Below are 27,127 nucleotides of genomic sequence, written 5' to 3'. Positions count from 1 at the left end.
TCTTTTCGAATTGCATATTCATTTTCATTACAAATTCACATTTACTAAAAGTTTATCTTTTTACTGATGAATGAATAATTGAAAAGTTTCATTTTATTTCAATTTTCAGATTAAAATATTCTTCTAGAATATTTATCTAGTTTTATTTTATATTTGACAACATAAATCGTTAGAGTTTGAAGTAATGTGAACCTCCCAACATACATGAGAAATCTTTCCAGAAAATCCAAAGTGTGTTTGTTTTTTTTTCCTGAATGAAATGTTTTGGAAAGTATTTGTTTCGAGTCACTTCATCATTCTTATTGAGTGCACTTTCCTTATTATTTGTGCACTTGATAGCATTTGGTTTCATTTCTTACAACGAATAGATGCTCACCCATCATTACTAGTCGCCGTCTTGTGTTTTTATGAACTTACTGCTAGAAGCTTTCCGATTTCTGACATCAAATTTCACTCATGATTGGATCTGCCAACATTTCCTGCTGTTGTAAATATTTGTCTCAGCTTCTGTAAAATAAATACACATTCGCCATTTCAATTCACCGTAAGACGTAAGAAAAATACACTAGTACCTTCATCTTTCTAGTGCATTCTGCCATCTTGAGTTTCATTGGTAACGCCAGTAAACAGAGTCTAATCCTTAACTAGTTTCTTTAATCCACAATTAAAGAAAATAACTATTTATACGCCCAGTAAAATTTTACTCATAAATATGTTAATATTTGTATCTGACAAAACATAAAAAATTGCAGGTTAAAAGGAGTTAATAATAAAGTTCTATGTAAGACAAGAATAAAGTGGTTTAGATTGGATGGCCGAACCCAAGAAAACAGCTTTCTTGGAACAGCTAACAAAACCCCAACATGCTGTCAGTACTAAAGTCTAATAGGGCAAATACCAGGCGGTTATTCGGCAAACAGGATTCTTTCTATAGCACTGAAAATTGCGCAATTTAAAGTTCAATGGTCTGATGTCATATCCGTCATTTAGCGACCGTGACCAATATGGCGTTCTAATGGAATTCTTTGGAATACAACATCCGCTTGTAGTTAATGTTGCGGAAAGATGGAAGTAGGGGATGCTACCGCAATTGAAATAAAAAGGTTCTGCAGGCCGAAAGAATCCACTAATAATTGAAAAGTATGGGTATGTAAGGAGGGAAAACTTTCGGTTGAAGAATATAATGGAAGGAAAAATCGAGGGGAAGAGGTGCAGAGGAAGACCTGCAACTAGGTGGATGAGATCAGTGAACTTTTGGGCATGACATTTTGCGATACCGCTCGTATAGCACATGATCGATGCAGTTGGAGGAATTTGTTCGTGGTCACAACAGATCCTCAGGGAGCTATGTGACTGGAAGAAGAAGACAGATATGTGAAGCCATCGTGGGTAGCGCAGTTGGTATGCAATCACGGTCCGCCTCACACCCGGTGGAAAAGGCGTGGGTTTAAATATCGTCAATGACGCTAGAAATTTCTATGGGCTTCGTGCACAATTTGGCTGAGTTAGTCGATCTCAGAGGCAGGTGGCATGGTTTTTACTTCTGGAGACAAATTCCAAACATTTCGACCACAGCACATACACAATTTACAGAGATATATACGGCGCAATATGGTTCCGGTCGCTGATGTGCCTAAAACCCAATAACAACAACAACAATACAATCGGTATGTGATCCAGACAGTTCTCTTTTTCTATAGAAACTGGGATGGAAGGTCCAAACATTAACAAAAGTGGAAGTGAAGTGCATCCGCTATCGGTAGAGAATTGCAGAGCAGCAGCTGCTGACGACAAGTGAACTTATGAACGCCCGATTGGAATGCGTGCTCAAACCAGAAGCTAAAGCATTAATTTGGAAGGTACTTTAGCGTCTGGGATGTTGGTCATAATGACTTCGAACAGTCATGACTGTTCTACGTTGATATTCTGGACAATTCACCACCACCTATGGAATATTAATTTATTTTCATTCAAGAATAACGTATTCAAAATGCACACAGCCATTCTCTCATACTCCGAGTTTGATATGTAATCCTTAACACCTCTCGTGTCTTAGTGCACGCTGAATTCTGCATTCGTGGGCTGGTTTGTAGTTCTGCATTTCCCCTAGAGACAATTATAGTTATCTTCTGTTCGATGTTCTCTCCGTTCATACAAAAAAGAAAGAAAGAAACAGAGATGCAAGATACTTAAATTCCTTTCTTGTATAATTTTATTATTTAATTATATCTGTCCTTCAGTAATCGTGACTAGGTTTACTCGATATTATTGGATTAGCGTTCGCCATCTTTCGTTACGTGTACAAAGACCAATTCTCATCCGCTGCACGTTCTGATTATGCAAGTTATTTCCTGTATCGCTGGACTGCGCCGAGTTTTATATTTAGCATCTGCGATCGTAATCTCATTACCATTTTAGATACACTACAAATACTTCAATTTGTCGTAGAGATCTTTGTTTTTATTCCACCATTATTTTCCTAATTTTATCCGAGGTCTTTAAACAAAACATTTAATTACAACTTAATTATATTCCATTTTGTTGCGAATATTTTGTTTTAGATTCTAAAGGACTTTTCGCTGTATTTTTCTGATAAAACAAATGGCTTTTCCTCTCTCAGTTCCTTTTTATTCCACTCTTACTGTTCCTCCTAAGCTATTTGGACGTTTTGTCCACGGACAAGCATGGAAACTACAAAGATAGTTTGATGTAGTTATCAAGTAGGACCAGCACTCTTCATTACTAACGTCTTCTTTCTCTTGTGCAGAATAATTTATCATTAAATTTCCGTTCTGGTGCTGCATTTCGGTCCTAAATCTACCGTCTCGCGACTGGGAATTGCTTGAATTACTGACTGAAGAGAGGGATCTCTTGAATGAATTTACGTTCTTTGAAGAGCTCAATCTTTTCAATGAATGCTCCAAGAAATCTTTGCTCTATATCAGCGTGCTGGCCCCGAGGATTATTCCGCTACGGGTTGTCACCGTGTGGCGATTCTGTTCAGAGAAAGAATTTTTTATTTGCAAAGAGAATGGCTGATTTCCACTCCCCCCCCCGACGCGTTTTCTTTCGCTGTCTTTTTCCCCGCGTATTTTCTACAGAACACATTAACAACGGCCTTCTCCTTCTGCAAGGAACATAACATATCCTTCTGTAGTTTTGCTAACGTAATCTCACAAAGTTTTTCCTTCTTTTTCTTTTCAAAAGAACACTTTCTTGGTAATAAGAAACACTTTTGCTTTTTATTTTATTTTCAACTCGATAGCATCTTTCTGTTAGTTAAGTCAGTATTACTTCAAGTTATCAATATAAAGTTTTAAAAGAACATTAGTTTAACTTACGCTTTGTTGTTGAAGATTAATTTCACGTTTTTAAATATTTTATGAAGTTTGGTTCCGCTAGTCTTTATGGTTTATCCATTAAGGCATAAACCATAATGCTTCACTTTCACACACAATCAGACCATCTCTCCTATCTAGTACTGTATCCATATAAAGGGTCATTAGCCAACGATCAAAGTTCCAGCATATGAATTCATATGAATAAAATAGATACGCGGGCTGTTCAAAAAGTAGTGGCATTTACTACGTTGTACAGGTGCTGGAGAGCAGCTGCACAACAGCCGTCGTGGTTTTATAACTGTACGTAAATAGTGAAGTTGTTTCAGTGGGCTGTGTAAGCGCGTGCTGCAGGTGTTATGAGTAAAATAAGAGCTCTTGGATAAAGACTGAAGTCTCACAGTAGCGTAGCGAAACACAAAGGACTATTTTTCATTGTTTGCAAACATCATGACGGACGTGATGTATTTGTCGTATCGTACTGCAGCTAAGTTAATAAATTCGACATGGGTTTTCCCACCCATGTACAAGACGAACGACGTACTGCGTGTCTCTCATTGATTACAAGAGGGTACAGGCCACTGCTTCCTTAATGGACTTCGATAGCTTGAACTATCTCTTGAGGTTGTGACTGGATTGCAGCGGTGGGATGGGAAATCCTTAAGCAGCTCCCTCTCCTATTCTTCAAACTATTGTGGCTTTGATTTATTCCACTTTATTCCATGCTGCATGCAAGTCCTTCGTGACGGTATAGCGGTTTCGACACTTGCGACTCGTTTGTGGAGCGACTGGGTTCGAGTCCAGTCGATGATTGGAGCAATTTCTAAATACCTCTTCAATCGAAGTTATAGTTAGCGAATCTCAGGAGGAAGGAGTAGAATATTCCTCCCCTGAGTTATTTGGGATTTTGCGTACATTGTGTGGTAATACAGTTCGCTGTAAAAGCTAGAGATTTAAAAGTGCATGGATCTTGAAATGTGTGGTGTCGTGTACCGCTGTTCTTCTGGCCATTTAGCCGCCATTCCCCACAAGAGGGAAGAGAGCCGACTCAGATCGCCAATAAGGCTCTGTAGCAGCTTGTCAGCTGTTTGTCATGTCACAGGTGGTGATATCCCGGCAGGTTCAGTTACTAAAACATGGTGTCTTTTAGTGTAGTACCACAAGGGATGATATGTCTCCATGTTTGGTGTTGGTGATCCCTTTTGGTCTCTTCATGCCAGGTCTGCTTTTAGGCAACTTCTAGGGAACCGCTCAGCGTTGTCATTTCCAGATGTCCATGTGGTAGTATCTTTGCCAGCTATCCGGTCCGTGAAATTCAAGTTCAGGGAGAGTTTTCTCTTTGGGTTTATCTCCTCAGTGTTCTAGCTTTCTTATATTTAGTAAACTGATAACAATAAGCTGCTCAAAAAGCAGGCTTTCATTATTTTCTGCACACCTGCCACATTACCTATCTATTCTATTTATTTATTACCTATCTGTTTATTTTATTTTTATTCTTACTTATAAACGTTTTAGCACTGCTACAACGCTTACAACCAGAACTGACACGCTATCCAACCTTGGTTAAATGACAAAGCAATCCATCCGGTCTACATAGAAACGCTTTCTGAATGAAAGAAACTATCTCGGGACCAAAAACCACACGTCTTTGTCGAAATGCATAGCAGAAGACGTTCCCGCAGTAGTTTTGATCGGCGTCCTATGCCATTATTTAAAACCAGTTCACCATCAACGCTCTACTCCTTGTATATTCTAAAAGCGAAGTAAAATTTGCCGGGCTTTTATTTATTTATCAAATAAAGGCTCTGCTGACTAGAAAATTCCGTGTAAACACTTTATTTACACTATTAGTACCGGAACCTTTTTCTTTACGCCTTTACGGCTACGCTGAAATGAAGCTTTCAAGTCGTAAAATCCCCATTCTCTTCCTGTGCATCTTAGCAGTACTAACATTTGCCTCGGGTAATGTGAGAAACGCAACGGTGTCTACTTCTGTTTTACTAACACGAAGATTTTCACCCTTATGAATTGAACTATTTTGAAGTTTTCATTCTGTGTTGGTAACAGTGGAATTTTAAAATGTACACACTGGGTGGAAGCATATTAGAGCTATGTATCGAAATAAAATCGGGGTTAGACAACTACAAGGACTGTCTAAAGTTAAAAACTACAATTTAAATTTGGAAGGGCTCACTTTTATAACGCCTAAATATAAAATTTCATGAAAATCCGTCCACTGGGAGTCGCGTTGTTACCTGCGGACGGACAGACACGGCGAAGACAATAGGCTGGACGCCGATTAACATGATGTGAGGAGCGCAAATCCTGGACTGTAAAGCAGGGTAAAACAGTTCCATGGACAGACGAGTCGAGGTTCGCACTTGACCGGTCTCATGGCCATTCCTGGGTGTGGCGAGTGCTAGGGGAACAGTTCCTTCTTGATTGTATCCTCCCAACAATGACTTTTGTAGAGGCAGTGTCATGGTATGGGATTCCTTTCATGGTTTGGCTTGGGCCCATTAGTAGTTATCGACAAAACAATGAATTCTGTGCAATATCAGGCCAACCTGGACAGAGTGTTGATCTGAACCCTATCGAGCATCTTTGAGATATATTGGATCGTTGGGTACGTGCACGTCGAGATCGCCCAAAGAACAAGGCCGAACTAGTGGCTGCGTTAAAGGTCAATCTGCATACTCTGCAAATCTGCAAACCTTTTGTTTTTATGACGTCCTGAAGGACGTCATAAAAACAAAAGGTTTCAGCACAAAATATTAAATCACACAATAAAAGCTCTCTCTTTGTCTAAAGGTAGGTGTCCCGATATTAAGGTAGGGCAGTGTATATATGCGAACGCGACTAAAAATTATAAATATATTCGCTCTATAATGAATGGTATTTTAGATCGTCATAATTGTCATATAATAGATGTGTGGCACAACATGATCTCAAATTATTGCACTTAGAAATACAACAGAGATGATTGAACCTGGTCTCACACTTTCTTAACAGTGATTAGCGTCTGGACAATCACTGAACACTCGCCACCATCTGCAGCAGCCTGTTGCTGATTGTGCATATCCAACCAGCTAATGAAAATCAGCGCGAGTGCATGATTTCTACGAACGCTGTTGTGTGACGTTTTAAGATCCTCAACTAATTGATTCGGATATATGCAAGTTAAGCCAACAACGGTCTGTATCGTCGCCAATCACATAAATAGCATCTGCTCGTGCATTAAGTCAACGCTCGATTCAATTAAAGCCTGTTCTTGATTGAATTTGGAGCCACTGTTGACGTGCCTTGTTCCAATCTCCCAATGTTTGTTGTTTGCAGGGAATCTCTTTCTTCACTTTATAACGCAATCCTATTTTATAGCGGTCTTTTAGAAAAATCGATAAAAATTTCTTTACTGTTTCAGTATTTGCTAATAACAAAGTACTTTCGCTTTTGTAATACTTCTTGTTGACTTCTCTCCAAGGCGTCTAAATTGCGCCATTATATTCATCGAAGTGAAACTGCTACCAGATGGAGCCACTCTTGAAAGTTGGTTAATTAACAAAATTCATTGTTGGAAAATATTTATATTATATATATATTTATATTTTATCATGATATTTATTATTTAAAATATTATAATATAATAATATGTATATTATTTAATATAATTTTTATATTATATTATATTTATCTGTTTAATCCACTGGAATTAATCAACCTGTTTTTATAAGGTTCTCTAAGTTAGATTCAATTTTCTGCAAAATATAAAAAAAACAGACGCTTTTCCCAACACTTTCATTCAGCATAAATTGAGTTCATTCCGAAGGGGATTGTTCACTTCCATTTTATATCTACGTCACCAATCTTAAAACTGCCTACTAGTTACAGAAATTTTCTGCGCTGTCAGAGATTTCAAATAGAATCACAAGAAACTGTAAAGCAGCGATATTTCGAAAGACCATTTCTTGTGACAGCTCAGATATCTTACGGGCAAAATCATATCCAAACTTGAGAGATGGTACAATTGCTCTGGACAAGAAAATTTCTACGCATCTTTCTCATACAAATGCGTGCTATATAGTTCCTTAGCGGGGTAAGTAGAGTCCACTACTTACAAAATTCGGTAAAAATCAAATACAAAAGTGCTTCCGTGATGTGGATATAGAAAAGCTTTGTTCGTCCGATGCTTTTCCAAGATCTGATTGTAATAAAGGTAGATGGGGAGTGGCGACAAAGGATGGAACACCACCAAAAAAGAAACACATATTATTCCATTTTACACGCTGATCGATTTTCTTTTCAAGCGTAATATCAACCGAAGTCAGCTATGAATGAAAACCGGCGTGGAAGAACTCAGATGAACATTAAGCAGACATCCTGGACACAAACGATTATTCAAGCAATGTATATGGAATTATTGGACGCAGTGACAGCTGGAAGTTTATCCTATTTGTCTAAGCCTTGTAAACACGGGATGCGATTCACAAAGATGGAGGTATTTGATCTTCCTGTAGGACGTACAGTGTTTTTGTGTTTCTTTTCGCATCTGGAAGAAATGATACCTGGAAAACAGAGAGAATCGATACGCAGAAAAGCCATTAAAGTTTTATCCAACTGAGAAAGGCCACCTCATTAGCTACTGACGTAGACACATCGTTTCCCACTACACTTTGCTGCCCGGGATATCGTTTGCTTCTGTACTTGCATCGCGAACTCAGAATCGGAAACATCATACCATCTGAATAGATGTGTGTGTGTGATAAAGCATGATGGAAAAGCCGAATCGCTTTACTTTCACCCCACTAAAAATACATTTCGCGTAGTTGTAATCTACGTATGGTACAAGGTATGCGCATTACGAAGTTCTGATTGACCTCACAATGTACGATAAAAGTTGTCGCTTAACTTAAGCAAAAGTTCCAGAAAGCTAATACGCTAAAAAGTTTTCTTTCCAGATCTATTTGCAGAAAACTGGTGCACTCATCTACATATACTTGCATAAAATTAAAATTTAAAAAGCCACAGATTTTTGCTAATATATAAAACGAGTTGAATATTAAATATAAAGTGAGTTAGTCAATCGAAATCAGTGAAATTACAGGGTGTTTCAAAAGTGATGGTCAATAATTTAAAGGTGAACTGTACAGACTACAATATGTAAAATAAAAAAAAAGAAGAAGCCTAGTAAACATGGGTCTTTAAATGAATCTTTTTCGAGATATTGGACATTTCTGGTTGGGATCCACCGCTAACTTGTTTGTTTAGATTAAGTTATGCTCATTCTCTCCCTTTCCCCTCTCTCAATGCTCTGAGACGTAGCAGGCATAATAGTACTTCTCAAAGGATAGTCAACATGGAAAGAGGTTACAGCAACGAAGAGTATGGTAAAGCCAACGGCAGTGCTCTCGAGACTGTACGTTTGTACCAAGAAGCATTTCTCCGCCGAAAGCAGCCCAAACAGGCGCACATAGCCTTAGAGAACATGGGCGCTTCGCACATGGAGTACGAGAAGGTAGGTCCAGAAGAATAACACCTGATGGTGAGGAAAGGGTGTTAGAAAGAATAGAACAAAATCCAGGAATTTCGACAAGGAGGGTTGCTCTGCAAGAGCGTGTACTGAGTCATAGCAGTATGTGGCGAATTTTACATCGCCAATTACTGTACCCCTACCATATCCAGCGCGTATAAGGTCTCAGCAATGCAGACTACCCTCACAGAGTGAACTTCTTCCAGTGGATGCAACAACAGTGTGTCCTGAACCCTCAATTTCTAAACAACATTTTGTTTACTGACGAAGCTGGGTTTACTCGTGATGGTATTTTTAATTTTCATAACTTTCACGTTTGGTCCAACGAAAATCCTAATGCAATTCACGAGTCAGGACATCAACAACGTTTCTCGTTGAATGTCTGGGCAGGACCACTAGGAGGCTAACAGGAGAGCTGTACTTTCAGTTCCTGCAAAATGTTCTTCCAGACCTCCTTAATGATGATAATGTTCCACTTCAGCAACGCCAGAACATGTGATTTTTGCATAATGGTGCATCGGCACATTTTTCTCGAGTTGTGACTCGGTATCTAACTAGAAGGTATGGTCAACGGTGGATAGGTAGAGGTGGGCCTGTAATGTGGCCGCCCAGATTACCAGACTTAAATCCTATGGATTTTTGTATCTGGGGTCATGTAAAAAGCTTGGTGTACATTTCTGACATTAACACAGTTGAGGAATTGCAGCGTTGGATTGAAGCAGCCTTTCAAATCAGAAATGACCCAGGAATGCCTGAGAGGATTCGCAACTCAATGAAGAGAAGACTACAAAGCTGCGTAGGGATGCAAGGACAGCATTTTGAGCACCTTTTGTAACATCCTGTAACATGTAACATCTGTAAAATCCTGTGGTGTTAAAACCAAAAATTAAAAATGTATTATCTTATGTTTAATAAAACCACCCTTAGCAAAGGATTCACAGCTTTTTGCTAAACTAGTTCTCCTATAGTCAGTGGCGGATCTTAACAGAAAATGTGCATTATCTCGAAAACGGTTCATTTGCGGCCCGATGTTCACTGGGACTTTTTTCTTATTTTAGTTTGTACTTTTCACCTTTAAATTATTGACCATCATTTTTGAAACACCCTGTATAGCCAAAGATGAATACACTGGCCTCCCAATGTCATTAGAGAAGCAACCATTCTCATTTCCACACCATTCTCACGTAGGCAACTGAAACAGTTTATGACATGCAGGACATGACATGCCACAGACCTTATAGGAAGAGCTGCAATATCTTAAAAGTTAATTGCATGTGTGATAAAGGAAGACTATATCATCGATCCATCGAGAAGTATGGGCACAGCTTTCGTGCATAGAAAATACTGTCACAGGCAGTACTGGAGTTCACTCCTGGATCGACGCAGACAAGATATACAGATTACAATCTGTTAAAGTGGCAATTTGAAAATCTATACTATTATACAGTATTTGTATAAGACATTAATATTTATATAATTATTTTTTAAGTACATTTGCTTTCTTATAATACAAGCGGTTTATAAGACATTTCAATTTAACTAAATGAATATTTAGATCATTTTACATTGTATTCATCACAATATTCGCGATTATAAGGTTTATTAAAAAACTTTTAATAAAAATTATGATTTTAGATTTTATGCGATATTAAAATTTAAAATCGAATCCTTTAAATACAGATACGAAGATTTATACATTATATGCAAACATAAGTATAACAAAATTAAAAGCATTTATCCATTAATTTTTTCCTGTTAAATGTAAATATCATGAATTATTGCAATACTGATAAAATTTCAAACTACATTTTTCCAGGAATATAGAAATCCATTGTTCAGTTATCTGAGACATCATCAGGGACACCTGTGCACACCTATTCGAATCCATGGTACGCAAGGTTGATGTTGTTATCGCTGATAAAGATGGATCCTTGAGGTAAGTTCTCTAATATCTTGGTATGGTAGTATATAAGTGAGGATAGAGCACTGAGGGTCTTCGATAACGCCATCTATTAACAAACAGTTTAAATGGGAGCAAGAATCACGGTTAACATAAACGCTGCTTATAATCTCCATAGACTGATGCTATGGAGATTTTTTTCCACATAATAAAGACAGTTGCAAAGCTGATGGCCAATTGCATACATTTCGTTCAGGTTTCATTGTATGAAGACAAAATCGGGTGCAATATCGATTGCAATCGATAACCATTTTATTCTGTTGAAATTTTAGGATGAATACAATTGCTCACAGTGTTATTGAGATGACGAACTTGAATGTTAAAAATTAATATTCAAATTCAGAGAACTATTCAGACACAAATGTAATCGTGTAGTCTCCTTGAGGTGCTGCTTCTTCAAGTTTGATAAGGATAGCTGCTTCTTCAAGTTTGATAGGTTAGCTGCTTCTTTAGGTTTGATAAGGATAGACTGTTGGAAGCATGAAAAACGTTTCATTCAGCGGAGTAGAAGTAAACACGTTCTGTAAATTGTTTTTTTGAACAAATACAAAAGTGATTTTGAATCAATCATGTAGTAAATCCTTCAACTCGTACAAACATGAATTGAAATGGACAGCTCATCTTGGGAACCTGTTGCAGTCCGATGCAACATATAGATGTTTAAGTATATTTCTCTAACTGAAGACGCAGAAGCTGTCGCACGAAGGAACAGATAACTGTCTTTGTTTGTTACGTGTGCAAGCAAGAAAGGGAGGGGGTTGTGTGTAGCATGCTTTCATCCCCCACCTTCTGTTTCGCAAACCAAGTTTACATGAGTTTCACCAGATAAATAAGAAACTTTGAAAATGTAAGGCACATCATGGTGTTAGAAACAAGTTATTCTTGTTCTTAGAATTCAATGTTCTAAATAAAACTCCTTACTCACAGCTGACTAAAAGGGTTTTGGAACTGTGCGTACAGCTCAGACAGCCAAGGGATTTTGGTGATAAAAAAAAATGTTTCGGGAAAGTAATGGACTAGCCATAGATTTCTTGAGAGAAAAAAAGCCTTTGGTAGAGTTGTGCTAAACAGAATTTTAAACAGAAGGTCTGTTAGATAAGATTATATTCTGTCTAAAGTTAACCAGTACTACAGAGAATAGAGGGTTGCTACCATGTTTATTTCCGGAGGTCTTGTGTCAGAAAATAGTTCCATCAAAAAAAGTTTTGTGCAAAGACTTCTTGCAATTTTAAAATCTTAAAATCCCCGAGAGTGATGCCCTGTAAATTATATTTTGTTAACCCATTTTTTTAAATCTTTTAGGTTTTGCTGAGTTGAGTTACTAGTCTGTGGCGAAGGTTAAAAGGTTTCCTGTTTGAGACGAAATCCTGCTAGGAATAAAGACTCTAGAGAGTGTAAATCCGCTCGTGAGACACTTTATATATTAATGTTATCAAAGAGGAGGCTGTAAGTCTAGAATAGAAAAACCGACTGAACCGTACACGGGATTGATAGTAATTTTGAGTACAAAATCTGTGCTTTCATGGATGTCGATATTAGCATTATATCCATGAATTAATTCTTGAACTCATCCAACCAACAGCAACCTACAATGTTGCAGTATCTTAAAGAGATATATGGGAATTGGGGCTGCCACATATATGCCCATTTAGTCACATTTAGCCAGAGGTTTGCTAACTATCAGTTAAGTCCTAAGGATTAATTTTTGATAATTAAATAAATAAAATTCTCTTTATATTCCAGGATAAGCATACAAGACAAGAGGCGATCCAAAATTAATATATCCATGATATAATAAAAATGGTCATCCCATTTTTTGTATTAAATTTTGAGCCACTATGCCACATGTTGAGATCTACAGATGTACGAATTCAAAAATGTTTTGAGTTTGGCTGAAAAGAGGTCTACAAATCTCCAATTCTAAAATTTTATAGGCACTTACCTAAAATTCCCAATCTGTAGTTTATCGTAACAACCACCACATTTCCAAAACTTGCTAATATACTGCCATCGTATGGATTTCCCGCATTCCATTCGTAAGACTCACCATGGATAAAAACCATCACAGGAACTTTAACAGGATCACGTCCGGCTATATTGGGAAAAATACAAGGATGAGTTTCTGAAAAGGGACAAGTGTGGAATTCTATTAAAATAAATCAACAGATAGTAGAGAAACAGAGTTAGTTTTTTTCACAAAACGTTCCACTTTCTCCGATTACAGTGAAAATATCTGGAAACCTTGTTCACATTAGATAACTGGTTTATAATTAAAAAGAAGCCACCAGTTACTAACTTTAAAGCGTAGTTATTTTTATTCTATGCTAATTTTAAAGTGCAACGGCTTCTTCTTCGCCACAAAAGTCAAATAAGTCACACTTCAGTAAGGCAAACATTAATGACCTTTCTTAGACTTTTCAACACTCTTAATTCTGTTGGCTGCTGCTTTGTTGCTTCATAAACATTTCCAACTATAATTATTTACTCGTAAAATATACGTTCACTACTTTGCAGAAACAGCATACAATCCATTCGCAATGTTCTCCCAAAGTCTTAACATCTTTATAAGAATTCTAATCCTCTTGCACGAGCACTGTAAGCTTTACGTTTCCTTCTCAAACATTTAATCAAGAAATATAACGTGTAAAGGGGCAAGGAAATTACCAAAGGGCGATTGTTAAAGTCACGCAAAATTCCCCGAAGAAGAATTGTAAGTCAGTTAGGTGCTTTGTAGTTTGTCTGAAGGACGTAATGGAAATATCTTAAGTTTACAAAGGGACATTTCCAGGTTGGCGTTGAATTTAATTACTAGTGCCGATAAATAGATGGGTGTTTCGAGATCGGCATATGTAGTGCGATATCTATGCCCGGAATCTGTACGTTAATTTATAAACCTTAATTATGGCAGCCCGAAGCGCAATTACCACTCCATGTTTAATTCATCAACTAGTAACGACTTCCACCACAAATACGCCAAAGAAGATTCGACTTACATTTGGTAAAAACAAATTTCCCAGATAGCTATGCTTTACTTATCATAAAATTTTATTGTTTCCAAACCCAAATTAAACCTTGCAAGAAATATTTAAAGTTTCAGGCACTATGATTTAAGTTCTAATTGCAAAACCTGCTTTCACCATGAACAGAAATGGAAAAAAAAGCAAAACCTCTGAAACGAGATAAGAGAACGAAGCAATTAGCGTAATTAGATTTTTTATAGGCGCGATATGTTAAAAACAGTGGCATGGAGTGGTAATTTATCTCCCCCAAAATAATCAAAATGCAGAGACATTCTTCACAAAACTAAGCCTCATCGAAAAGGGTATCTTGCAATAAAAGTAGGAGGGGTTGGGATGGGGATAGTAAGGAAGTAGCTTTTTTTTCACGTGCCTTATATTTGCTAACAGAAGAATTTACAAACAAAAGGAGAGTAATACGTTTTTCTTGGAATATTATATCTGTTAACAACTCATTAAGAAGTGCTTTTATTAAAAGAACCAATTAGTTGTAGAAGAAACTATTCAAGCGGATTTAAAGACGAAATAGCAATTGAAGGAGTGAAAGTGATAATCAATAAAATGTCTGGAGAAAGGCCAGTATTTAACAAAATCGTTTTTCCCTTCATTTCTATTACGATGGTAAAGCATCTATTTTATTGCCGGTCTGGTCAACTGTAATTAGCTTTTTTTCTTTATCTTTGCAAAATACCAATCAGTGAAGTGTCCCGTGGCATGCTTTATAGTATCCAATCACTTAGATGACACTCATTTGCCCGACAAGTCACTTGCTCGACATTCGCTGTATCATCTCCAAAAGAAAAACAAAATGAACATCGCAGTTGTCAGTGGTGAGGAGCTAAAAGAATTGGACTACGACTTCCCCTCGTTTTGGAAAATAAAGAAGTCCACCTATAGCGATCGATTACGTGTGTTCTACAATTTGTTTATCTTTTTTTTTTGACATTATTTCCTATTAAGTCCCATCATCATCGACACTTCAGTGGTTAAGAACTTCTGTTAGGTCTTCTAAACAACTCCCCCCTTTTCCTTTCAGTCGTTCATTTCTTTCCCCCAGTTACACCCCAACTTTAAAAACTTTTCGCATTGCCTTACACACTAACATAGTTTCGAATTTCGCCTCTGACAGCAATCGGAATTATTATTCACCACGATGGCAAAATTGCAGAGCTTTTTCTACCATTACCTCAAGCGTGTCCCAACGTTCTTTGCTTGGTCAGCTCTTCTTTCAACTTCCTTTCTCTCTCTCTCCTACAGTGTATTACAAATATGTATGACGTTCTGAATTTAGCACCTGCGAAAAGTTGGTGGGCAGGCGAACCTAAAATTTACAAGTCTAGCTCAGCGGAAAATACGGAGAAGCTATTGATTTAATGCGTGTAACATAAATCTTCATGGCGAAGAAGTTGGAAATAAGATTCCAACTTTTAATCCTTTAAAATGCATCTACCGGGGGAAATAAGTATGGATTGGTTGGAAGGTCTTCTGTAGAAAAAAATGGTAAAAAGTTGGCAACAACTAAAACTTAGTTTTACAAAATAATTTTACCGGAATGTAAGGTGTTTCGTATCCGTTGTATAGCATCAGATTATTGTACCAAGAATATATATTTTCTTTTTCATTTAATACTTCGCGAGAATGTTACAATGCTGACGTTCATCGCTGTCTAGTCCAGCTGAATTCCATGGGAACATTGCTGTTTGGTTTTCTCTATGTGTATACCCTGATGAGAAGCATCATTCCGTAATTGGTTGTTGAAAGTTGTATCGTGTGTCGGATAGTAATACATCTTTGATCCCTCAGGAGTCGTTTGTCACAGATGACAGGATGAGAAAATAAATTGTGTTCATATCGATGTCGACTGATTTCAAATGAAATAAGGAGTTCATAGCTGGAATAAGAAAAAGAAAAACAAATAGAAAAAGAAAATTTGATGACTCAACATGACAACAAAGTAATATCGAGCTTCAAAAATGTCTACTCAATGTGTTTCAAAGTTTTTTTTTTATTTTTTGGCAATAAAAACAAGAGTATCCGGAAGAAAACTCTACCACCCCACCACAGTTCGAGATATTCGACTATATAAAAATGCTCAATATATGCGGGAGTGCTCAATATATTCATGCTACTACAAAAAACATCAAAACATATTTATTCTAAGAACTGAAGGTTTTTCTGAAATGATGCCCCCCGATTTTTATGCATGGCTGGCCAGACATGTTCTCTCAGTCATGGAGTATCTTTTTTTCGGTCGGACTTATTGTTGTTAGCTTTGCCCCACAGTAGACACTGCATGCGTCGATACATAGGTAAACTCCATTACTGCTGGTAATGATATTCCAGCCACACGAATGATGACATCTTTGGTGAGGTTGCACTGATGTTTCCTGCAGCACAAGGCATGCGGATATCAGAATACCTTCTTTAATCGATCAGCAAGATAGAATATAATTGCGTTGAATTCCGGACAACTGTCATCTTGCAAAATTCAATAAAAAAGCATGAATAACATATTTATTATCATTACAGCTATATTATTTAATAAAATCGATCAAAGGTAAAATAAACATTTATAGAAAAACATATATTTAACTGTATATCGAAAAAAGCGACTCTCCACTTGGCTATGTTGTACATTATTTTTCTGGAGCCAACAGCTCACTTAAAGGTTAAACTGAAACAGAATACTAGAATCAATATTCTAGTTACCGAGTTTCTTTGGCTTGTATTACACCCAGACCGGGGCCAGGAAGATAATTATATCTAAAATGGATGTGTATCTGAGAAAGAGAAACCGTACGTAAATTCCACTCTAATTACAGTATTTAAAATGATGAATGAATAAGCAGGATATGCAATTCTTAAATTTCAGTAAGTCGAAAGTCATAAAGAATTATTGGATGTTGCTTAAACATAACAGCTTTCTTTACACAGCAGCATGCTAATATAAGATGATTCCACGGGCTGCAGCGAGTCTAAATTGAATGGTAGAATAAGATGTATGTAGTGCTGTACATTATGGAAGAAGGAAAGCTCTTCTAACCTTAAGCTACGTATGGTAGCTCGATTTTTCTCTGTCTGGTAATATTAAATATACAACAGGACCGAGACAGAAATGAAATAAAAATTCTTTGTTCGGTGTCTTGTCAGGAACAATAGACCCTTGCTTTCTGCCAGCGAAAAGTTACTTTTCTCTTTTTTATATCTGGAAAAAAATAAATATTTAAAGCGTAGCGTAGGCTTTTCTTTTGATGTTATCTTATCACTAAACAAACACATGCATTATACATTTCATTTCTAATATATTGGGATGTAAATAACATTTTCTAGCACCCTAACCAAGTTTAGGAAAGAAAGGCGTGGTTAGAGCATAGTTAATGCATTTTAACCACAATGATAGTCCAAAAGGAGTCTGTTAAAACTATTCAAACAAAGTATATCCATAGTTCAACGAGAAAGAAATGGATTTTTTTTTTAAAATGTGTTCTAAGATATCTTTTAAAAAGCGCATGGATAGTGAAGAGTATTAACTTCAAAAATTCTTGCTTAAGTTATAAAAAATATTCTCTTAACGTGCGCCTTTTTTATGATTTTGTAATTCTGCATAAATGTTACCACTACAAAAAAAGAAGTGGTGTTTTTCCAGGGAGGATGTTTGTATAGCAAACATCTTCCCCAGAAAGGAAAGCACGAGAACAACTTCCACTAGTTTAGGGACACTGCTGTTGACAATCTATAGCGAAATTATTCTGGCAATAATTTTATATTTATTGTACTGAAATAGTTCAGAGTACCAGATTTATAAAGTTACTTATAAAAACTACAATAAACTTTTGTTTCTTAAGACCATCCGCTCTTTATATCCCGGTGAAAATGCTTTGAAACATTTCTAAGCATTCGAATTTCTTTGTGGTGTAATCTTATTTGTGACTTGAGCGTCTAGCTGCCGAAAACTCATTTGTCAGGTCCCGCGAATCGCTTCACTTACTCACCACCCACGATATTTGATGTTGAGGTTTGAAAAGAGGAGCTGCGTCATCAGCATAAAGAAACAGTTTGGTGGTCACGTGATCTTATGTATCTGTCGTCTGATGTATTCTATCATTCTGATTCCTGCCAGCCTAATTTAAACTTAGTGAACTCTCCCGCAAACTCGATGCATATCTTCCACCCTGATGATGCTTCTGTTCCCGACGACAAGACTTTTATTAAAATGATAGAAGAAGCATCATTATCTGGAGTATTCGTTTGTTTAGATACATTGGACTGTTTATAGTGCTGGTAACACTTAATGTGAAACAGTATTTTCACGAAGAAAAGAGTTGTAAATATAAATTACATTGCTCTATTTTTAGACTGAATATAAATTATTCGAAATAAATCATTTGAGCATACGGATTGCACATTTCCCGAGCTGTCCCGTGAAATTTAGAGTCATTGATCTGCGAGATTAACATATGACATACTAAAAAAATCCTAGAACAACAGAACGAAAGTTAATTAACTATTTGGGACGGGAGCAACTTTTCCATTAAGGAAAAAAGCAGTTGATTGGCCAAAATCTTAAGAGTATGAGAGCATCTTCAAGTTCCATATATTCTAGGATCAGCTTTTCTTGTTTCTCTGGATGAAAAACCTGAGTATCTGGAAGAAAACAGCCTGTAACTCTCACCCAAACCCTAGTAACTCAACCACATTGTGAGAAAAAGTCCAGAACAATTCCTGGTTCAAACCACACTGTTTAGAAGGCAGTTTTCAAACCAGTGTACTGCTTGCTGAAGTGCAGTCTGTATATGTAAATATCAATCATTCATTTTTAGGGAGTCTTCTCGAAACACAAACTGTTAGATCAAATAACAGGCAGAAAAATTAATATTCAATCCGCACAGCCATTTTTGCTACCTTTTTTATGCTTATGAGAATGTATATGACTTAACTTCTTCACAATCAACGTTTTTATAAGGCTCTCATAGATAGATAGTAGCTTTATCACCAGCCGTCTGCTTGAAAAGGACTGGGAATGAACTTATTGAAGTTATTTCAAGAGAAATTGAATTAGCCGTTCTCAAGTATAGACAAATTCCGAATGGCTGTAGCAATTTACCTACTATATCCTACCTTTCATGATGCAGAATCCTTCGCCTGTAGCCTCCAATGAAATACCACATCCACTCCACTAATATTGCTAATAAAACATCAGGATTAATGAATGAGTCATCTTTAGCCCTGGTGGGTAGCACAGTTGGTGGAAAAGACCTGAATTCGAATCCTCTCGATGACGCGAGGAATTTTACAACGTGGATGAGTTATTCTCCCAAAAACTTGGGTTTTTCACCAACAAAACAGGAAAATTGGGCATAGAACAATAACGCAATTTACAAACATAACATATACGGCGTAATATGGTCCAAGACGTTGATGCGCCTACAACAAATAAACAACAACATTCAGTCATCTCATAAAATTCCCAGTTTTGAATGTCCGATGAAATCTCAAGGAAATCCTGCTGAACTGTGACAATCAGTCAATATCGATGTAGTTCCTGCGCGCTTTCAGGTATAAACAGGTGTTTTTATTCTGGGTTTGCTACTTTTTGTGAAAAGACCACGCTTCGTTTATTTAATGTTATTATTTTTGTTTTTAATAGTGGTGAGACAGTCGCCACAACACTTTTCAGATGTCATCTCTTTACAATTTAACATCTTAAACCAATCAGAGTATGCATTTCCGTTTCAAACAAAAACAGGTATGGGAGATATCGTTTGGGAACATAAGCCTAACTCTGTTTCTCACCTGGAAATCCAACTTAAGAACCGTAATTGTCTTCTGAACCGTGAGCAGATTAAGGTAATATCCAGGAAAGACAAAGCTATAATTCAACTTTCTTCCTTCGAAGTAATACTTTCATCTGCTCTCCCTTCACGAGTTGCACAAAAAGGAACAAATTCAGAAAAAAAAACAAAAAAAAAAAACATCTAGTTCTACCTGAGGGCGGCTAAATCCCCCTGGTTGCCTTTAAAAGTCTCTACGAATGCCCGCAGTGCTCATTCTAGTTCCATAAAATAGCGAACAGAATTCTTTAAGTAACCTTTAGAGATTTAATGTTCATATAGTCGACGACTACCTTGCACGTTTTGTTCCTTCGAGACGCATTTCTAAACTAGAAGGTATTAACTCAATGCTCCGAGGATAATATTTTAACGGAATTGCCGAATTGTAAATTCATCAATAACGAATTAAAAATAACTTAAAGCAGAAGGCCAGTTTGGGAAATATTTTTGGGAGAGATTTTTCTTGTATCAACTCTTTTATAAAGAGGACTGATCAACTCCATGGTCTATTTAAAAACAACACGGCACATTTCGAATTACTATGTTCCTCCAGAAAATTTGTTTGTCAATATTATAAGAGACAGCATTAATTTCTTCTGAAATATAAAATAAGTTTGTTATTCAGCATCATCTCGCCGAATTCATGCACCTTTTGCTGTGTTTCTTAAAAGCATTTGCTCATTTTAAAATACTAAAATGTAAAATACCAAAATACTACATAGAATCGTAACCGATGCTACAGAGGTTTCCACTTTGGCCTCTGCAGCTCGGTAGCGTTATAATTTGTGTTAAGTTTTGTATATTTTGCTTTATTGTATATATTTTTTTAGAACTGGACATAGATCGTAAGTATCTGAAATCCTTTTGCTATTTTGAAGCAAAAAGAGTCAACTGGACACATTCTTATTTCCTCATAATTTTCCTTTCTTCAGGTATTCCGAAACAGAAAGTGTTTTCTTATCCTAATTAATATGAACGGCAATAAATATTGGTGATGTTCAGCATCGTATGTTTCTATTTGCAGAAAGGAACAGGCGAGACAATATTTGGGTCTCCTCTGCCAAATTCTTCAGTTGCTTCCTGCGCTCTTCAACAATGATACCAAACTAACTGTCGAACCCCCTTGCCCTTCGGCCTCCTACATGTCGACATACCTCACGGTATAACAGTTTTGCAATTGCACTAAGACAGGGCGACCAGTTGCCAGCATATTGTTTGATCCATTGGCTTGTTTTGTTGGATGAAAAATCCCGAGTTGGTTTAGATGAAAGTGGGAGGGGGATTGAAAGGGAAGCCTTGAAAGTTTCGATAAAAGTAAAGAAATTTTAGCCGAATTATGCAAAATCTAAACAGACATAACAAAGAATAAATGGCTTTGGAAGTCCTAAATTCAGATGAAAATTAAAAGGAGTCGACTTTTAAAGTGGAAAAAAAGCATGTTCAACTTTTCTGGCACATTGGAACTTCAAGCTTTTGTTTTTATGACAATGATTTCAACTCAATTTCAATAAGTAGAATTTTGAATGTATGTAAATTTAATTCATTAAATATTTTCATTAATTCAACTGTAAAGCTAGAATACAAAGTTATCAGCAGAAGTTAAAATCACGGTGTTTCAACTCCAAAGAGAACCTCTAACGGAAGAATAAATAAATGTGGAGTCATAATATTCAAAGGAAAGGTTTTCAGGTGGTTTTTTTCCTTTTATTAAAATTCGAAACGACGTCTATTTCAATCTGCAGAAAGGGTCTATCCGACCTTTCAACGCAAGAGGAAATAATGATAATGCAATTACATTGCTCGACAAAATTAACAGAAAAAAAAAAGATTTTTCATGAATATTTTATTATGAACAGTGTCGAATATGATGTTAATAGTCATCCTGCATACGAATTCCAAGTAGCCGACCGGGCTAGCCGGGTGGGTAAAGTGCCTGCCTGGCAACCCAAAGGTCGCGGGTTCGATTCCCGCCTCGGGCTTGGATCAAAGTACTGCAAAAACCTTGAGAGGTGCATTATGGCCACAGAAGCCTATGCGCCAACAACTACCAAAAAAAAAAAAAAAAAAAAAAAAAAAAAAGAATTCCAAGTATCCAATATAAATCGAGTCCCCACCTTGCAGAGCCGCACATTATGCAAATTATTCATGCCTATTTAAACACAGGTTGTGATCACATCCCTTCCTTCCCGGTTTTTTGGCTTACTCAGTGGGATTGCCACATCTCCAGTACTCAGGATAGTCATCGTTGTTTGATGATTCTTTGAGATGATGAACCGTTGGACGCTTGAAGCCGGGCTGTAGCAGATGGATGTGGCACGTTGGCTTAATGTGTCACGCAGTATCGTCTCAGTATAATGAAGCAGTTTCAGAAGAGGGGGAACCATTACATGAAGAGCTGACCAAGGTCGCCCGAGGGCTACTTCAACAAGAACACACCGCTATGTCGTTCTAGCAAGACGGAACCCTATGATTTCCTGTCATCAACTGTCTTTTGAGGCCACAGGTGAAAAATTTCCAACCGGACTATATGAAGAAGACAATTCAAGTGGATATACGAATCTGTATCCCATTAAATCCAAAACACCGTCGAAACCAGTGCCATGATCATTTGACTTAAAGCCCTGACAAATGGGGTACAACTCACATTTTAGCCTACAAACGGATTCTAGACGCTATTAACCCCTGAAGAAAACGAAGAATGAGGTACCATCCCTCTGACATCAGAAAAAATGACACTTACGCTGGAGGCGTTTTTCTGGTGTGGGGCGGAATAATGATCAACTGCAGCACCCCTTTTCATTGGGATACTGTAAATGCGCAAAGTTATCGACAACAGATCCTCGACCGCTATGTCGAGGATCTGTTGGCCAGATTTTATCATGCACGACAACGCGACTGCACATAGAGCCAAAGTGGTGGAGGAATATAGTACTTTGAAACTGAAGATATCCAACGACTGCCGTGGACAGCACGATTCTCAGGCTTAAAGCCGATGTAATATGTATGAAACACCCTTCACATCGAATTGCACGACAACAGTCAATACCTAAGTCACTTAGTGAGCTAAGGTCTGCGCTTGTGTGAAGAATGGAATTTTTGCAGATAATCTTATAGATACCGTTGTATCGAGCATGGTTCACCGTTGTCAGGCCTATTTAGCCATTGAAGGGAATCATACGCCGTGCTGATGTCGTGACCATATTTTCGAGCGCCTTCTATCGACTTTTGTAATATGACCTTTATGGTAATTCTTATACAACTCCTATAAATGTCGCTTATTGCTGCCCTAAGTTTCTCTAGCTGTCCTAAAGAAATGGAGCTATATATAACCATTCTTCTCTTTCTTGGCGATTCCCTTCTATTTCTCTCAGGCTTAACTCAGAATTTTTTTTTTTTGGCTGGTGCAGCAAAGCCTCAGGCTTCCTTGCACCATATGGCTAATAATAATAATAACTATAGTGCGTGTTTGGTCGTGAGCAAGTAAGCCATTACGTGTCCCATCCTTTCTTATTTCTGTAAAATAAAACTATTCTTTCTTTTAAGCTAGGTAGCGCTAGTAGAGAATTTCGCAATTGGTAGAAGAGTTTTATTATATATTTTTTTCAGAACAAAGGACACGATTGTGCGAACGTGCAAATTGTTAATCAGAAAAACTCGGGCCAGTTTTGTACTCGTTTTGAATACAAAAATGGCCCGTTCCGTAAAATAAAACTAATCGGAATTTTTAAAATTTAACAACTTTGTGCACACCTAGGAAGAAATATCTTCAATTTGAGACCACTTCCAGCCCGATCGGTTAAGCCTATTGTTCAAACTGACGGAGTAAAGGAAACGGCTTCCGTATTAAATATATAGATAATCTGAAATAATGAGAACAACGTTATTATTATACATCATGCAGTATGACTAATGTCTTTTTAGATTATAAAAGGTTTCGAGGGTACAGCTTTCAAACGGTATTCGCAAGCCAGTCGCTAGATTGTCCACCGTACTGATATTCCCTGCCAGAGCCTTGGTAAATTTGAATCTCCTCTTTTCGATCTTATCTAGCTTAAAATTTCTCTCTGCCCCATTCTGTCAAATTCAAATTGCCTGTATCGTTCTCCCAACTTTGACTTCCTCTCTTTGTAACTTGAATTTCTCTTATCAAACTTTCCTAATAGTGAAGTAATATTCCTTGATAATTTTAATGTTCAGAACTCCAACTGGCTTCCGGTTTTCAGCCATGCCAATCCAGCTGGTCAAGATGCTGAGCCTTTTACTATACGTGTTCAGTACTGCTCTGCATCTCAAGGAAATAACTATCACGCAATGAAGCTTCCTAACTGCCCTCAACATCATTGAGTAAATAAAGCCAGTTATGCGGCTGAATTGATTGCATTTAAATTTTGTGCGTACATCAGAGAAAGAGAGTTATTCCTGTTCTTTCAATAGTTTTTCTCCCAATTCCATAACGACACCACTGTATATAAACAGCTATCTTTATACATGATGCAATATTGTTGGCTTAAGAATTTGATGTTTCCCCCCCATCCCTTTTTTTGTAGAAGGAACTTGGCGAAGCAAAGAATCCGAATTCCGTTGGAGTGCAAATTGATCGAAAATTGAACATACCAGACATTGCTTATGTATGAAATTTTGCCGCAGACTACAGCCGTATTTCCCTTTCTAATATTTTTCCAACTCCTGCTACATATTTCTTCGAATTGTCAATTCCAGTTTCTGCTCTCGCTGTTAAAGGCCGAAGTATTTAATCCTTGACGGTAGAATTTCCATCTGTACACAAGAATGCAAGTAGGGTTGTTAAAGTTCGGAAAGGATTTTTAAACATAATCAACCTTTCTTAAATATCCTAACCAAAAATAAAAAAAAGTTCGCACAATTTACGCTTACAAAGATTTTTTTCAGTGGTCACATCAGAACTTCGATATTTCGTTTCTCAAGAATGTTTGTGATGTAGAATATATTCTGTGAAACCAGGAAAATATTTTATTTTCTATAGCTTTGGTACCAAAAATTTGTATGTTATCAATTATAAATCATGAGGATATGCGGCACAAATAATGATCTTGATATATGGCTTTTTGATGAGGTAATGAGTTAAACTTGGATAATTTGATTGCTTTGGTAAGATTAAAGAGTCTGTGGTTAAGACACAACGTAACACCATCTCGAGAGAGCATCAGCCTAAATGGATCTTAGCATGGATTTTTGAAGAGAAAATCTTGGCTGATTGATCTGCTATGTTACTATGACGAGGTCATAAAGCAGTTGGACACGAGAAACAAATTTGGATTTTAGTAAGTCTTTTGATACAGGTCGTAATGAGAGGGCGTTGTAGAAATTACAGCAAGTCAGGATAACAGGAAAGGTTTTTTTTTTTTTTTTTTTTTGTTAGTTGTTGGCGCATCGGCTTCTGTGGCTATACTGCACTCCAAAGTTTTTTTCATTTTCTACTCTGGCAACCCAAAGGTAGCGGGTTCGAATCCCGCTACCTTTGGGTTGCCAAGCAGGCAATTTACCCACCCGGCTAGCCCGGTCGGCAGAAAAGATTCATCGGTGGTTTTGTGGTTGGCTGAACGAGAGGAAACAGAGGGTGGTCATTAATGGGTACTCTTCAGGGCGAAATGAAATAGCAAGTGAGTCCCTTAGGGATCAGTGCTCTTGCTTCGCTTGGTCTTATCTTCTTAAATAATATTGTTGAGGGAATACAGAGAAATCTGTCAAATACTGCTGACCACTTAAAGGTTGGGAGGGAGCGTTAACCATCAGAAATCACGCTGTGCTTTGTTAGAAAGGATTTGGACTGATTGCAAGTATGGGTTGAAAAATGGACGCTACCAAACTTGAGGTATTGCATCTGCGGCACAGAAATACTAAAAAATTAAGTTCAACGGGTGGTAGTGTTCTCCGTAATACCTTGCCTCAAGGGTTGTTGACAGCAGCTGTGTAGTGAAATATCTTTTTTTTGTTTTAATTGCAAAAACAAATAAAATACATAAAGAAATAAAGGTCTGTACCGAAGTCGATGCATTTATAAGTAACGCCAAAAAAAGAAAGCGCACGTGGATAAAATATAATTATTATTCAACTATATCTGGATGTTAGTAGGCTAAATAACGGTCGAACATATTTCGGTGAGGGTTGAAAACTTTTCCTAATAAGAGAAACAAGATTATGGGGTTAATTTGTACAATGGTCGATTACTAAATTACCCACTGACAAAGGAGCCACGGGTCACTTTCGATGTAAACACTCTGCTTCGGGAAATCTTACTGGAGGGCTATAATTTAAAAAAAAATAATAACGTTACTTAATAAGAGGAAGGGTTGCTTGTCCAATCAAATTGGTTGTTGAGTTCCAAGGAACCGTGAAGAAATCTTCGATCAGAAGTCAAACATTAGTATTAAATATGGTAGACGATTGGAAATGATGAGCCTTCTTATATATTGCTGATCCACTATTTCAGACTGCATGTGGTTACGATTTTGAGGGACAGAAAACAGATTTTGGATTTTATCAGCGCATTCTTGGTGGCGTACATTTGAAAATAAACTGCCACTCATATTTGTTGAATTCAGAAGAAGACTGCTGCGCATTAGATTTAGGAATCCCCAATCACAGCTTATTTTAGTATCAGTCTAATTATTTGACTATCTGAAAACTGGAAAAACTAATAACAGAATGTGGAAATAGCTCTTTTTGTCAAGATTACATTATCAACGAAGATCTGAAATCCTCAAGCGACAAGATTAAAGTACGATTAGACTCTGCTCGCAAGATATTTTTATGCATATCGGTTAGTCATTGATTTACTGAGTTACCAAGAACAAGTTTCGGGCCAGTTGGCTTTAGAAGGCTTTTCTGTACACGTCAGGCAGCATCAAGTGAACTATTAGATTTGCATTATTTTTGCGTAGACTGCTGCATGTAGCCAAAATCTCCATGGTCTTGATAAAGCGGCCAAGCAGTATTGATATCACGGGATTGTAGAGTTTGGCTGGATATTGTTAAGAGCAATACTAAACATTATTAGAGGGAAGGGTTTTGCGAGATTCTAGCCTTTTATTTATTATATTATAAATATGCTTATCAGCTTCATAAATATCTTGATGTTACGTTTGAAGCGAATTAGTAACAACAATCCTTAGCTAATTTGTGTGTGTTGGAAGGGGGACGTATTACTGTGATGCAAAGCTTGAAGGTTAACTATTTGTTGCGAAGGAACAATATCGTATTGTAAAATTCCTTTAATAGAGACGCGTATGGATGCGCGTCTCTAATTTGGTTCTGCTTTAGATTTTTCTGTGTTCCTTAACTCGAAACTACCTAGAAGAATAACTACGCCGTTCGACAAAATGAATATTTTATTGTGAACAGTGTCGCCGAATACTGTTCATAAAACAGGAGTCAGTCTGTTTTAGTCTACAAACAGATTCTAGATGTTCTGGAGA

At 37.1% G+C, this 27,127-nt stretch overlaps 1 protein-coding gene across 1 annotated transcript in view; it reads right to left on the bottom strand.

The window, feature by feature from the left end:
- Positions 1 to 27,127, bottom strand: part of LOC150088080 (neuroligin-4, X-linked-like) — a 220,801-nt gene that overhangs the window by 47,034 nt on the left and 146,640 nt on the right. Inside the window, exon 2 of the mRNA XM_090370560.1 lies at positions 12,768 to 12,917. Within this exon, the coding sequence (XP_090226686.1) occupies positions 12,768 to 12,917 (150 nt within the window). The remainder of the gene's footprint in view (positions 1 to 12,767; positions 12,918 to 27,127) is intronic.

This window comes from Mastigoproctus giganteus, chromosome 3 (assembly GCF_048544385.1).
Source record: "Mastigoproctus giganteus isolate SK-2022 chromosome 3, ASM4854438v1, whole genome shotgun sequence".
Taxonomy (NCBI): domain Eukaryota; kingdom Metazoa; phylum Arthropoda; class Arachnida; order Uropygi; family Thelyphonidae; genus Mastigoproctus; species Mastigoproctus giganteus.
This window is presented reverse-complemented; position numbering and strand designations above follow the sequence as displayed.